Here is a 15,615-nt window from a genome sequence, read left to right on the forward strand (position 1 = left end):
CTTCCAAATCGGCAATCGCCATTGCACCTATACCATTTCCCGTCTTGTAGAAAACATTAGCAGAATATGGTAACTCTATTTTAGTGCATTTAAAGCAAAAGTTTCGTTTCGATGATCGCAAATGTAGGAATACTCCATATAAGCCTCATGTAAAACAATCGAGCAGCGGAAAGCGCATACCGGGTATCATCATTACGCTGCCTAGCGGACAAGTTTTGCGTGATACATCCCTATTTGCGCGGTACGAGATTTCCAGAAACTGACTACGAACAGTATACCGGAGACCAAATTACAATGAAAGATTAAGAAATGAACTGATTTCGCATTCATTTTGGGTGCTTTCGTATCTAATGTGCTTTATTTTATTAGACGAGAGAATTAAAAACTACCTGTGGTCGATTGTCGTTGGGCTTGGCGTTATTAGATTTTTCGAAGAGTTTGGCTAGCCTAATTAAAGTCGCTGAACTGAAAGAAGTTTTCACGGGAAACTGACGAAGATTCCCCTGTAAAACCGCCTCACATCCAGAGGCCCGGGTTCGATTGCGACCAGGTCAGACAATTTTACCTGGATATAAGTCTGGTTCCAGATCCACTCAGCCTACGTGATTACCTTTAATTGTTGAGCTATCTAATGGTGAGATGGCGGCCCCGATCTACAGAGCCAGGAATATCGGCCGAGAGGATTCGTCGCACTGACCATGCGCACCTCGTAATCTGGAGTCCTTCGGGCTGAGCAGCGGTCGCTTGGCAGGCAAAGTCCCACTGGGGCTGTAGTTTGGTTTGGTTTAGGAGTTTTGTAAGATTATAATTATACATATTTCATTTTTGTGATGTTTTGCCAAATTGTTGATGGTTTTCATTCATTCCCGGATTTTCCGTTTTCCCGTATTGTACGTTTTATTTTCATGGTCCCTCGAAAAACGGAGAATCGAGGTTTCACTGTACACGGAATTTTCCTTAAGGAGGCCTCAATGCATCTTCTGTATCATCAATTAAATTGTTAATGGCGTGGAGAGTGCTCCTGCCTTTTTGGAAACCGATTTGTTCTTCCGGAATTTTGTATTCTACTTCTTTAGAAATTTGCTTTGTGATAATGCTTGTGAATATCTTCAATATGCATTTTTCCAGGGCAATTCCCCAGTAGGAGTTGGGATCCAATTGATTGCCTTTCCCCTTAAATAGTATCTTAATTACATGTGATAAATCTCATAATTAAACCGTATTGAAGATAATGTATTAAAGTTAAAAACTTTTTATTACCACCTATTCAATACAAAATAATGCACTCAATTATTTATAAAATATTCATGAGGTACATTGATTAATAGGACACGTTTCATTCGTCTTTGCGAACATCATCAACGACCTCCAATTATGGCTAAGATATGTTGATGACACTTTTGCTATTATTGATACTCAAAAAAATGATAGTCACAATATTTTAACTTTCCTTAATGAACTTGACAACGATGTCAAATTCACTAAGGAAGACGAAATAAACGGTTCCTTAAAATTCTTGGACTTAAACATCTCAAGAGAGAATAACAAGTTTAATTTCCAAATATATAGAAAGCCTTCTTGCGCCCCCGTCACTATAAGAAACGACTCTTTACACCCGCAATCCCATAAACAGGCTGCATTTTTCAGTCTCATTTATAGAGCATTAAAAATCCCGCTCACAACCGTAAATCGTAAAAAAGAATTAAATTACATCAAAGATTTGGCCAGAATTAACGGCTATAACCCTTTGATGATTAACAAAATCATCAATAAGGTAAAATTAAAAAGTGCGACTAAGTTGATTCTGAACAAACCTAAAAAATCGAAATATGCTGCCTTCACCTACACAAACCCAGGCCTATTTCAAATCACCGACCCCCTAAAGAAATACGATATCAACATCGCCCATAAAACCCGATACACGAACCGTAATAATTTTCTCAATTCAAATATAGTTAACAGTAATCACACTAAATTCTCAAACTCTGGTGTCTATAGACTTAAATGTACTCATTGTGATTTTTCTTATATCGGACAGACTGGACGCAGTTTTTTGACTAGGTATCTTGAACATTACAACGCCTCAAAACACAAAAAATATTCCGCCATGAGTATTCACATGGAAGAAATCGGCCACAGTTTTACGACGATTGAAAAAGATCTTCAAATCCTAAAATACGTCAGTAAAAGCAAACTAATGACAGAGTTCGAGAACATTTACATATCCTTGGACCAACATTTCAATGGAAATCGAACGAAATTTCAGAAATCAAAAGCCCATTAATTGAGAAAATCCCAGAATTACTCTCTTTTTTAAATATAAATAACAACAACTTTATGAACATTTTTAATTATCCAACCGCTAAGAGCATTTCCTCGGTAACAACAGTTACTACTCCACCACCCTCCCATGCGACAACCCCTCCACGTACATCTGGCGCGTCTAAGGAATTAGCTACTTCCCCTCCTCTACGTATACACACTTACAACACGAGAAGCAATAACAAAGCCGCTTCCAGTTTGCCTCACACAGTTAACGCTAGCGGACACTCCCTTTCTATTACAGCAGGTAAGTTCCTTTTCAATTTTCTCTCCCTTTTAATTTTCGTCATAACATGGCCTCAATTCCCCTTTTCTGCCTTCTTTTCAGATTTAAAAATAATTTTCAAGTTCATGCTTTCAACATTATCCACACGTCACATATGGACGTATTTTAGTGCCTACAATATTATCTGTCTCAATTCAACACAATTCACTAGAGGCAATAACAAGTGGCCTGCCTTGTCCTATTCACGCTGTCATCGCTAGCAAATATTTTCACCGGCCTAACGGGTAAGCTTTCTCCTTTTTACAATTTCCACTCCCTTTTTATGTTCGTAAAACATTACTTCACTCTTCCCCCCTTTTTTCTTTCTTATCAGATTTCATACTACAAGTTTATACCTAACAACTCTACAATTAATCCACGCTTCAAACATTGAAGTTCTTTTTAATGTCTACTATTACATCATTTCTATTTTAACAACCTTTATGATTGTTTTTACTCTTCAGATTATTAATATTCATTGTACTTTATGAAAAATCTTTGATGCTAATCTGTATAATATGTTACAGTCTAATTTTAATACTATACAACCACTTTTATTACAACTTCACCATTCTTTTAATATAACAACATTTTTAACCATTTAAATAAACTCAGGGCCCTGACCTTAAGCTTTGTGTATTTATAGCTGATGATGTTCGCAAAGACGAATGAAACATGTCCTATTAACCAATGTACCTCATGAATATTTTATAAATAATTGAGTGCATTATTTTGTATTGAATAGGTGGTAATAAAAAGTTTTTAACTTTAATAGTATCTTAATTGTCGAGATCCTCCATATTTCTGGTATATTGCCCTATTTGAGGCATAGGTTTAACATATCTGTGACTGTTTGAAGTAATAGGCTAACTGAGCATTTGATATGTTTATTACGTATGCCATCGGTACCTGGTGCCTTCTCATCTTTTAGAGATGGTATTGTCTCATATACCTCTTCTGTCATGACGGGTTCAGTTTCAGCTAGGCATGTCTTCACATTGATCAGTTCATATGCGGTGATGGTTTTATCAATGTTGAGAGTGTTGTTGAAATGTTCTTCCCAAACTGTTATGTCTATTTTGCTATTGCTCTGAGATTTCTGTGGCCTCAATGCCACGTACGGGTACTTTCTGGCTTCTTCCACCATATATGTTGCTTCCTTTTACATGCAGTCCTTTTTTTTTATCTTTAGTAGATTTTTATATTCTTTTCTGATTTGACTGTAGTCTTTTATATCCTCTAAACTATGGCTGGATTTGGCTGTATGTAATGCGAAAAGGGTAATCTGTCTCTTTTCATAACATTCTGCATCAAACCATTTACAAGCTCTTCTCGTTTGATTGTACATCATAGCAGACTGAATAACTTTTTCCACTGTCATGGCAGCTGAATCAATGTCATTTTTCTCTATGTGATTATCGAATTCTTTCCATTCTTCATTCTTCTGGCTTAATACGCAGTTTCTTAGTTGTCGCGAGACTTTGATTTCTGTGGTTTTAATTCTGTTCATTGCATTTGGAATGGAAAAATTGGCCACAACTGGGCAATGCTTCTTTAGGAGCTAGAGTGCTCATCTGCTGAATAACATACTATATAATTATTCAATGTAATATTAGGTTCTTTATAGAATATTAAATCAATAGTACTACATCCTGAGTGTGTGAAGTATGTTCGTTCGTCCGCCTGGTTGACCAGGATGAATCCTTCGCCTACATCATATCTAACAGTTCATTTGTTCTATGATTTGGAACATGTAATCTGCAGTTCAGATCTCTGGCTATAATAATGTTTCGTCCTGGTGTCGCATGTCATAAGGTGATCATAATAGTTGTTATTATGTCTTCTATTGGTGTTAATGGTTCAAGGTATATGGCTATTATATAAAGGTTCTCGAAATTTATCACTAGTGTTTCTTGATCCTGATGTGTGCTTAGAACTTTTCCCATTTTTGGTTTGAAAAGGCAGGAGATTCCTTGTTTTGGCCGTTCTCTTGGTCCTTGCGTCGCTGGTATATGTTGTGACAACAAACCGTTTATTTTGAAGGCTTTAGTTGCTAGAGTTTCTACAAAGACTAATACGTCCTGTATGTGCAAAAGATCATTGTTAGATAGAGCTAGAGTGCTTTTCAGTCCTTCCACAGAAGCAGATTAAGCTGGGAGTCTTGTTCCTGCTCCTTGGGAACTATACGATAGCATCGTACAATGAAACCCCCTGGCCACACTTCTGCTATGTTGACTTTTGGTTAGTCTGCAGTGGGATAACCACTTTAAAGGCTTTAAGTGTGCCTTTAATTTGGAGTTCTTCATATTCTAATATGTTGGCTATATGTAAGCTGGAGATGTGCTTTTTAACTACTTCTTCAGTTGTATTTTGGTGCAATTTCCCTATATATGAACAAGCTCTACGATTTGCGGCTTGTAGTTTATCTGTTTGGGATTTATCATTTCCATATCTGGACTTTCTTGTGCCCATGATTCTTTTGGTCATCATTATCTTACTGTTATCTCAGTGTTTCGACGTGGAGGGTTTGGCAATGATAACTGACCACAGGTCATTGTTATTCCTTGGATTTTCTTGGAGTACAGATTCTAAGACAATTTGTTGGTCTGCCACAGAGTTTGGCTTAGTTATGGTTATAATTTCTTCTTTGATCATATGTCTTATATTATTCGAGAGACTTTCCATCATAGTTTGTAACTTCTGTGTTAAATTTTGTGTAATCATGTCTTCCATCTCGTTATCTACACATACTTCGTGTGTTTGGTTGAGAGATGTCGTCTGAATGTCATGATTACATTGCTGTCCGATAGACGCTGATAGTAGCTGGGTTTCATTAACTTCCTGCGCTGGGCCGGTACATGTCGCCACCTGTCCCATAGGTCGACTGTCTTCTTCCTCTGTATTCGCTGATTTGTCTATTCCAACCTCATTCTGTTGATTCTTATTCCACTGACATTTATTATCTAGGGTGAACTGCAGTTCTGTAAAAAGATTTCTAATGTCACTTACGGCTCTATGCATGGTTTCTTTAGCTTCCTTCTTCAGATAACCACCTTCTTCAGCAATTTTCACTAAGCATTTTAGAACACTTTCAAGACATGTTTTAGTCTTGTCCACCATTTTCCATACATTTACAAACCGAAAAATATCCAGGGTGTTGCAACCTTCTGGCTTACACAGTTTTCACTGTATTTCATTGATCAGTATATACCAGGGAAGATGTTCACTAGCATTTTTGAAAGGAGGGTTTGTTCAATGGTGGAGGCTGCACTGAGAATTGATGGCAGTACAAGTTCTTGGTTCAAGATATTGAAAGGGATGTACATTTTTCACCTTTGTTTTTTGTAGTATATATGGATTATTATTATTATTATTATTATTATTATTATTATTATTATTATTATTATTATTATTATTATTATCATTATTATTATTATTATTATTATTATTATTATCATCATCATCACTATTGTATATTGTTTCTGGAGATGTTTGAGGATGCCAGACTAACAAAGAATATCATACAGTACAAATTCAATAATCTAGGTACAATTTAGAATAAAAAGATATAAAATAAATCTAATGATAATGCAATGAAAGCAATTGTTAGTGAGAAAGGAATACAGAAGAAGCAGATAAAATACCTTTAATAATTTACTTAAGAGGTGGTGGTGGTGGTGATTATTGTTTTAAGAGGATGTACAACTAGGCAATCATTCTCTATGAACACTAATCAGATAGAGAGAATTAAAGGGGACCCACACTTCAACAAAATAAAACTATTGGCCAAAAGAAAGACAAGGACCTCAAGGAGATTTGATCTCTTCCAGCTGACCCACCCATATATTGATCTATGGTAATATATGGCAATATATGGTATGTACTTTGGCATTTCCCTGTCTCTTTGCTATAAAATGGTCATGCACTACATGGTTTATCATGTCCTACAGGCTGTTTGGGTCGGATGAGCATCACTGTTTGAGTGTGCTTTTACGTTTTGTAACATAATGTTACTCTTTATTCTTCCTTTTGGTGCCACGACTGTTGTAGGTTTCAGGTAATGTGCCATATCAATTGCTAATCCACGATGACATAGATGGGGAAGATCAAAATTTCCATTTTTCCCTTGGTTGTTTTGTTCATATCTTGTATGCATCAGCCAGATATCCTTGTCCTTCCGGTAACTTCACTTTTGTTTTTATTGAAGGCGATGGCTGATAAGATAAACTGCTGCTTTCCTGATCATCTGTCACTGGTGACATTGTTTTGTACTCATCATCGTGGCACCATCACTTTCTCCATCTGATGCCTCCTCATTGAATACAGGTGTACTTGCTTCTGCTATTACAACTTTTTCTTCTTCTGACAACTATTTCTCTATTTGTTCACAAATAACATACCCTTTACCTGTAGGTGCATCTTCCAAAGTACCAAATCCACCAACAGTTTCACAATTAACACCTGTCTCATTGTTGAGGGTGACTGTAATGTACAAATTTGCTCTGTAAACACACATCCACACCACACAGATTATGTGATTTACTCCAGTGGACAACACAAACCTGTTTAGTGAGTTGTGACCACTGCACTGCACGTATTCCTCCCTCTCCTTTCAACACTGTTATGCCATAGCAGGTAAGTCTTCAGAAGGAGCCTATGTTTCTGATGATTAACAAAAGAAAAATAGTTTTGTTACGTTCTCCAAAACAACTGCCGCGATCCTTCCTTGTCACACACGATGTGTACATGATATTCATATGAGGAAATATTAACTTCATGGTCTTAGATCTTATAGCACACCTAGTGAGTTATGAACTGACATCTTTCTTAGATTCGTTATTTTCCAAGAGAAAGCAATCCTAAATGTACTAGAATACAGTTTAATAGACAATTCAATGTTTCCTAGAGACTGTCAGCTGCCCTTTTGCAATTCATACCTTTCCTATGTCTCAAAATAGTCTTGAAACCTATTATTATCTTCTGTAAAAGGTATTACTGCATATATGTAGGGCCTATGTTCAATACCAGTACATACAGCACTACTAAACCTCTTTTCCTCCTCTGGGTATCTATACCATGTACATACCTCAAAGGATCGGTCATGTTTCACTGCCCAGATACACACAGCTATAGAAACTATGGAAATAAAGATGAGGGGAATGAACACAAGAATCCACAGATGTCTGCCAGACTCCAGTTTGTCACAGACGAGCAGCTCGAACATGAGGAGGATAAGATGGAGAGCTAAGCTGATGAGCATAGCTTTATAGTGAACGTAGGCCTCACCCTCCAACCTGGAAACATAAGAATAATATACTGCACCCTACTATTTTCAGATTACATCATAAATTCTGGCAATGAAAATCAAAACAAAAAGCAGTCAATTTCTTTTATTACGCTTCAGGCTCAAAAAAGTATGTTATAAATAATTTTAATAATCTACTTGACAATAAATAAAACAAAAGTTATTTGTGCCTTGCAATGTGAAATTGGAGTAGACCAGGACTGAACATATCCCAGGAGCCTGGTCACAATGATGACGAATAAAGATAATTATGTACGTGACTAAAATTTATGAATGATTTTGTTTTCTCAGGAAACACATCAGCATTGTTGCACATTTGCACTAAGAATCTACTAAAAACTAATAATAATAATAATAATAATAATAATAATAATAATAATAATAATAATAATAATGTTATTTGTTTTACGTCCCACTAACTACTCTTTTACGGTTTTCGGAGACGCCGAGGTGCCGGAATTTAGTCCCACAGGAGTTCTTTTACGTGCCAGTAAATCTACCGACACGAGGCTGACGTATTTGAGCACCTTCAAATACCACCGGACTGAGCCAGGATCGAACCTGCTAAGTTGGGGTCAGAAGGCCAGCGCCTTAACCGTCTGAGCCACTCAGCCCGGCACTAAAAACTAGGTTCACTGCAAACATATAACATGAATCACCAAATGATAATCAATATGAATGGTCCAGGCTAGATGGTTTTGAACTGACAAAATCAGCAAAGCACTGGTATTTTCAAACATAGGGATAGGCTCATAGAGACATGTTACAAAGAGTGAATAAGAGGCCTGGTTAATACTATATAGGTAAGAAAGGAATTTTATTCTTGATGCCTCGCTCCTAGATTTTTTCTCATTTGTCCAGTCCTGGTGGAGACTTGTCAAACATGTAGGACTGCAACTTTTTAAATATGAATTTCTCATGCTAAAAAAAAAAAAAAAAAAAAAAAAGTTAAAATCAATGATGACAAGTCGGTAATGATAATTTTTTGAAATGGTGGAAGGCCAGCAGTTTCTGAACAAGTGACCTGCAACGGCAAGGAACTGAAAATAGTCAGCAATTTCAAATACCTAGGCATTACCCTACAGGTTACAGGAAGAAGCTTTAGACTACACATAAGATCAAAAACAGCCGCTGCAATAAAAGCTATAAACGACATCGGACAAATAAAACTAATTTCACTTGAAACAGCAATGGCACTTTTTCAAACGAAGATACTACCCATTCTGACAAATGGACTCGAGCTAATATGGGAATTTCTTAACTACAGGCAACTGAAAGAGATAGAAAAGACAAAATCCAAATTTCTCAAAAGAGCCCTTGGTGTATTGAAGACAACCAAATCCAGAATGGTATATGAGCTTGCAAGAGAAACGTTCCTAATAGAGGATCTACAGATAACTCTACTACTACTGACTGCGGAAAGTTACAACAAGCTGCTCCTAGATCTACAGAATAAGAAGTGGGATATACCGATGGAATCCTACACAACAAATGTGATGCTGGACAGAAGATGGACGCAACTTCTCTGTGAAATGAGGCAAGTCGTGACCAGGCTTACAGTTCATGGTTTCCACCACAAGATTTGCTCCCGAAAAGTGTTTCATGACCCAGATGAAAATTGCGTATACGGAACTTACCACATAAACACATGCCCAAACTGAACCAGGTCAATAGTAGAATATAGCAAGGAGTGACATGACTGTCCAATACTAGGAAAAATGCTGTATTATTATATAGGTCAAATTCTAAAAGGAATATGACATATATGTATCATTATGGCCATTCGGCCGCAATAAATTCTTTATTATAATAATGACTCACGAGGAACCTATCCCACTTTGAAATCGGGAAAGCACAATGTTGTTGATACTGCTGAAAGTTCCATACAACTTGTAGTTCACATATACAAAATATTACCACTGATGGAAAACCTTGTCTTCAGGAGAATGGTGGGAAGTTTAATTTTGGGTGCTGCAAAAAACATCTACTTCTGAATAAAATGGCCGTTAATACAGGATATGGGTTATCTAGATCAAAAGCGGAATCCCTTGTTGAACTAATCCATTCAGGATGATCATATTTATACAGTGTGGAGATTCAATAAGCATTCCTTAAGACAGATTGTCCTGAAGAAGTCCTGTTATGTTTAAGATAAAACAAACTTTTGTGATCAATGCAGAGATGTGTTCTTCATTTGCTGCTCATGGTCCATGGACGCAACTTCTCTGTGAAATGAGGCAAGTCGTGACCAGGCTTACAGTTCATGGTTTCCACCACAAGATTTGCTCCCGAAAGTTTAGATGATACTGTCACATGCAGTATATGAAGCACTATAACACACGTATTTATCAACTGCAATTTATAAGGCACTGTGCAATTTTAAGGATACAGTGTGTCAATCATGAATGTTAGTAAGACATAAGCGTTAGAGAGCATTGTATGGGAAGAAGTTCATAATCAAATACGTATCCAAATATAGTACTGTTTTGATTATTTTAGGAACTCTGATGATGACCACTTGTGAAATATAACCTGTATTGCCCCAACAGACCATCTTATTCAGAGGTACTGGTAGATGTCATAGCACCCAAAACTAAACTTTCCACCATTCTCCTGAAGACAAGGTTTTTCATTAGCTGGTAATATTGATTGATGCCAGAAGCCAGCCAAGGATGTTACCTATTCTTTAGAGCAACAACAAAGCCATAAAGATTAAGAGATAAGAATTTCATATTGTTCTGTATTGAAGCGAGTTCACTAATAAGTTAAAAGAAAGTATAAAATGGTTCAACCTTTCAATACTATTAAAATAAGAAATGTAAGTTTACATTCCTATTTAATTAAAACTGGTACCGGTTTCGACCAGTATTTTTGGTCATCATCAGCCGATCACAAATAGGAGTAAAACAATGCACAGATAAATAAACTGCTAAGTATAAAGAATACTGTAGATTGCTTACAGTGAAGCACTAAAAACTTAGGGAGTACTGTGCGTTGAAAGATGCACAGGTAAAAATATGAAGTTTAGATGATACTGTCACATGCAGTATATGAAGCACTATAACACACGTATTTATCAGCGGCAATTTATAAGGCACTGTGCAATTTTAAGGATACAGTGTGTCAATCATGAATGTTAGTAAGACATAAGCGTTAGAGAGCATTGTATGGGAAGAAGTTCATAATCAAATACGTATCCAAATATAGTACTGAGCAAATTCTTGAAGAGTTCAATTGCAGATTATGAGACCCTATATAATTTTAGGGAATAGCGCTGCCCGTTGATATATCCAAAAATTATGAAGAAGTCACCGATCTAATACGCAAATGTACAACGGAGCAAGTTTCCAAAGAGGAAATGAGGATTGTGAAGAACTTGTTCAAGAAACATGAAAGTGAATTTACTTGAATGCTGCATCCTCAAATAATCCAGATACGAACCCAATTGAACATTTCTGGTTTGACTTGAAGAAGCAGGTTCATGCTACATCACCACTGCCCTGCAGTGTACACCAACTGGACGACCTGCTGTCATGCTAATGGTATGAGATAACCCAGAATAACTTTTAGAAGCACAGTGCTGATCTATTCATGGTTCATCACATCATACACTGATTACTAGGGACCTGAAAAAAATCGCATTTGCGATAAATGCGAATTTTTGAATCTTGTACTGAATTCAAGCCTAGGGTAATTCCAATGTGGAAAAAAATAATTTTTTGGCATAAATAGAAGTGCGACAAAATACGAATTGTGACCCAAAATGCGAAATTAGTATGAATATGCGATTTTGGTGCGAATTCTGTGAAAATGTGCTATTTTACTAGCGAAAACAACATATTAAGGAAAAATCGGCAGAAATACTCAAAATATGATGCATAAATCTTTCGACCATTCCGATTGTTGAAGAAAAGTAGCCGATCGATTGCTGCTTGCTGAAGTGAATCAATATTTACAAGGGGAATAAGATCTGTATCGATTATTATCGAAATGTAAATCGAGTGTCACGGAAATAACGAGTAGAAAGTCGAGCGATCGTTTAGGTTATGGGGCGCACGACAAAACCTGCGCATGAAAGGACTCAGCAATATGCAAAGGATGGTTTATATGCCATAGATTCAGCGACAGTGTTTTACAACTATTGTAATTGCCGAGTTGGGTGGGAAAAAAAAGATAGCATTGTGAAACATGTTAAATCTGAAAAACACGTGGGTAAGCGACGGGATAACGAAAGTTCAACCGCTGCTGCTAGTACATCTCAAAGAAAGCAATCTTCTGTGCTTACACAGTTAGATAGTTGTAAACGACGATAAATTTCCAGAGATAACTTCTCGAAATGCACAGTTGAAGTATTTGCCAAAGCAAATATACCTCTGGAAGAGCTGGAAAGCAAAGAGCTAAGAGCCTGGATTACTGAGTTTTCAAATGAAGAGCTGCCATGTGTGAGAACTCTACATGAAGTATATTTACAAGGTAAGTTTTGATTTCATTGATCGGGTAAGGTTTAGGTATTACGACATCGAAACCATGCGCAAAATTGAAGGATACCGAATTTGAGTGCGATTTCCATATCGAACTATCTTATCCGTACCCAATTGATCCAGTACTTTTAAATTATTTTGTTATAATTTGAGGTCTTTCTTCCTTTCTGGAAGTTGCATCTGACCACCAGAAAATAACAGCAGAGGCTCTAGTTGGGAAGAATATCAACATACTCCATGATGAAACTACAGATAGAATGGGCCGTTGTGTTTTTATCATCATATTCTAAGTCTCAGCCGGATCGAAAAGAGAGCTGCACGTTGTTTCTGTGAACTATCTTGATGCAGGAAATGCTACAAACTACTCTCGTGCTGTTTTAGAAGCTCTGCGCAGTTATAGTGTACCATATGATGCAGTTAAAGTGTTTGTTAGTGACAATGCCCCGTACATGACCCCCGGTGTTGTGAAACATTAAGTGTGGTCATAGGGGATGTACAGTGCTGGACACAAAAGATCAGCTTGGTTGGCAATAGTTGGGTCGCAGTGTTGACAGATTTAAATCATGTGGTTGCGATGGTAAAGTCTGCATTTTTGAACACAAGAAAGCGAAAATATAATTGAAATCGAAAGCGACTTTCAACCTATTAGGTCGTGTTAAGTACATTTAGTACGTGATCCCACTGGTGTCTGGTTGGCCATTTTTGTTCTGTATTTAACATCTCTTCATCACGTACTAAATGTACTTAACACGACCTAATAGGTTGAAAGTCGCTTTCGATTACAATGTGGTCGTGAAAATTCAATATTCATTGAAAATATAATTATTTACAATTCTTAACATCAAAGTATGGTGCTTCAAAGGAAACAAAGCTTTTTCCTGCTCCTGCCATAACCCGATGGAATGGCTTGTTTCAGGCTGTCTTCTATTTGAGTGCTTACTATACTGATGTTACATTTTTCAAGATGTCTGACATGAAAGACATCAACAACTGTGGTATTAAGTACCTGACTGATCTGAGTGACCAAGAAGTGAATAGGCTTCACTCCCACATGGTTTTTGTCACAGAGCATGCAGATGGATTGGTTGACCTCCTTACTGAACATGAGGGTCTCTGTATCCTACCTCTCATCTCCTTTACCCCAAACTTTATAACCTTGACGTCAGTTTTACCTTAATTTGTGAGGGGAATTTTTCTGTGGCAACTAATGATGCTTTGGTTAAACTCACTCCTCTACAGCAGGCTGCATGTAGATACACATTTGTCAAAACTGCTCATTCTTCACAGTGCAAGTTAGCTACATTGAAAGCTAAAGACCCCAACCATAAGCATTTTGTGTCAGTTTCTCAAGCTTTGTGTCCAAAAAATATAATTTTGAATAACACTGATAAATTGGATGAGCTTGAGAAATTGTTTGGAGTAACGGATCTCTCACAAAACGATATCTGGTTTGGTTACTGTTCTCAGAAACATGCAATTCAAACCCAGATGAAAGAAAGTGAAAAATGTGATGTCATGCTTGCATTAACTGCAGTTCAGACAGAGTTCAGCATATTTGCTAAATACTGTCTTGAGTTGTTGTGGACTCCAACGAACAATGTAGATAGCAAGCGCGTGTTGTCTCATTACAACACAGTGGTTACAGACAGACGGTGCAATTTGAAAAAAAGCAACGCCGAAATACTGACAATGCTTTCGTTTGAACAATGAATTTGTATTGTGTGTGAACCAAGGACAATAATTGCACTTCATAAAATTGGAATTGTTAAAATTAATAATACCATGCGATTATTTTAACTTTGTAAATAGATGCTAATTTTGGAAAAAAATAGATGCTAATTTTGAAACAAATAGATGCTAATTTTTCAGGTCCCTACTGATTGCCATAGGAGGTTAAAGGAACTGATTGCAGTGTAGGAAGGAAACAGGCCGGTGAAGGAGGCGTGATGGTCTGAAAAATGTTTTTGTGGGACATTCTGGAGTCTATTATTCTGGTACACCAATCTCTGACAGCTGTCTGGTATCTGGATGTTATTGGGAACCAAGTTCATCCGTTCATGTCAACAGTGTTCCCTGCTTGTGACGGCTGATTCCAAGAGAACAATGCACCATGCCACTCTGCGAGGATTGTGAATAACTTGTTCAAGAAACATAACAGTGAATTTACTTTAATGCTGCACCCTCAAATAACCCAGATATGAACCCAATTGAACATTTTCGGTTTGACTTGAAGAAGCAGGTTCATGCTACATCACCACTGCTCTGCAGTGTACACCAACTGGAAGACCTGCTGTCATGCTAATGGTATGAGATAACCCAGAATAACTTTTGCCTCCTCGGTGAATTGATATCTCACCGAGTGGTACCTTATTAAGTAGGGAGTCATAATGTATGTGATATGAACTGCATTCTTTTGTGCAGAGTATGGGCACCCACCCACACACACACTCTCTCTCTCTTTTTCCTGGTTAGTGAAATTTCTTATTTTCAAACATCTTGTGTTGGAACCCATGGATGACTAGCAATGTTATGACTTTTCTTTGCTCTTGACACTCGCTGGTCCCGTTTTTTGTCCAGGCTAGTACAGGAACTGTAAAACTCAAGGTCCTTCTCTCTCTCTCTTCTTTTCATTTCTCTCTCTTGATTAATTCCTGGTACAACAAGGTAAAGTCCTTAACTGTTTCCAGTCTGTTGAGGTTGCTTCTTGTTAGCTTTTGCTAAATAAGGCTTATCCCATATATTGCTAGCAGCACTATTGTGGTGTTAAATAACAAGATCAGTGTTTCAATTGATAGTTGCATTATTTTTAAAATATTGTATGAGGGACATCAAAATATATATTCTTTTTACAATTTGTTTTATGTCGCATGGACACAGATAGGTCTTATGGCAGGATAGGAAAGAGCTAGGAGTGGAAAGGAAGTGAACGTGCCCTTAATTAAGGTACAGCCCCAGCATTTGCCTGGTGTGAAAATGGGAAACCATGGAAAACCATGGGCTATAAACTATAAGTTAAACCTATTGCCTGAACCACAAAGCAATGCGCAACAAGCTTGGTGCATTGTCCAAATAGAGTACATGTACATGACTGCCTGCAGCAGAAGTGCTGTAGTGCTGGTAAGAGGTACATTGTATTATGCAAGTGAAAGGGTCTGTCAAGAGGAAGCATACTCCAAAGTTGAAGTGGAACAGTACGGTATGCTTTTTGTGGGTAAAATGTTGCAATTGCACTGAGATTCACC

At 37.2% G+C, this 15,615-nt stretch overlaps 1 protein-coding gene across 1 annotated transcript in view; it reads right to left on the minus strand.

Moving 5' to 3' along the window:
• The window catches only part of LOC136856740 (transmembrane protein 185B), a 54,959-nt gene that overhangs the window by 21,993 nt on the left and 17,351 nt on the right, over positions 1 to 15,615 (minus strand). The window contains exon 3 of the mRNA XM_067134822.2: positions 7,674 to 7,881. Within this exon, the coding sequence (XP_066990923.1) occupies positions 7,674 to 7,881 (208 nt within the window). The remainder of the gene's footprint in view (positions 1 to 7,673; positions 7,882 to 15,615) is intronic.

This window comes from Anabrus simplex, chromosome 1, assembly GCF_040414725.1.
Source record: "Anabrus simplex isolate iqAnaSimp1 chromosome 1, ASM4041472v1, whole genome shotgun sequence".
Classification (NCBI taxonomy): domain Eukaryota; kingdom Metazoa; phylum Arthropoda; class Insecta; order Orthoptera; family Tettigoniidae; genus Anabrus; species Anabrus simplex.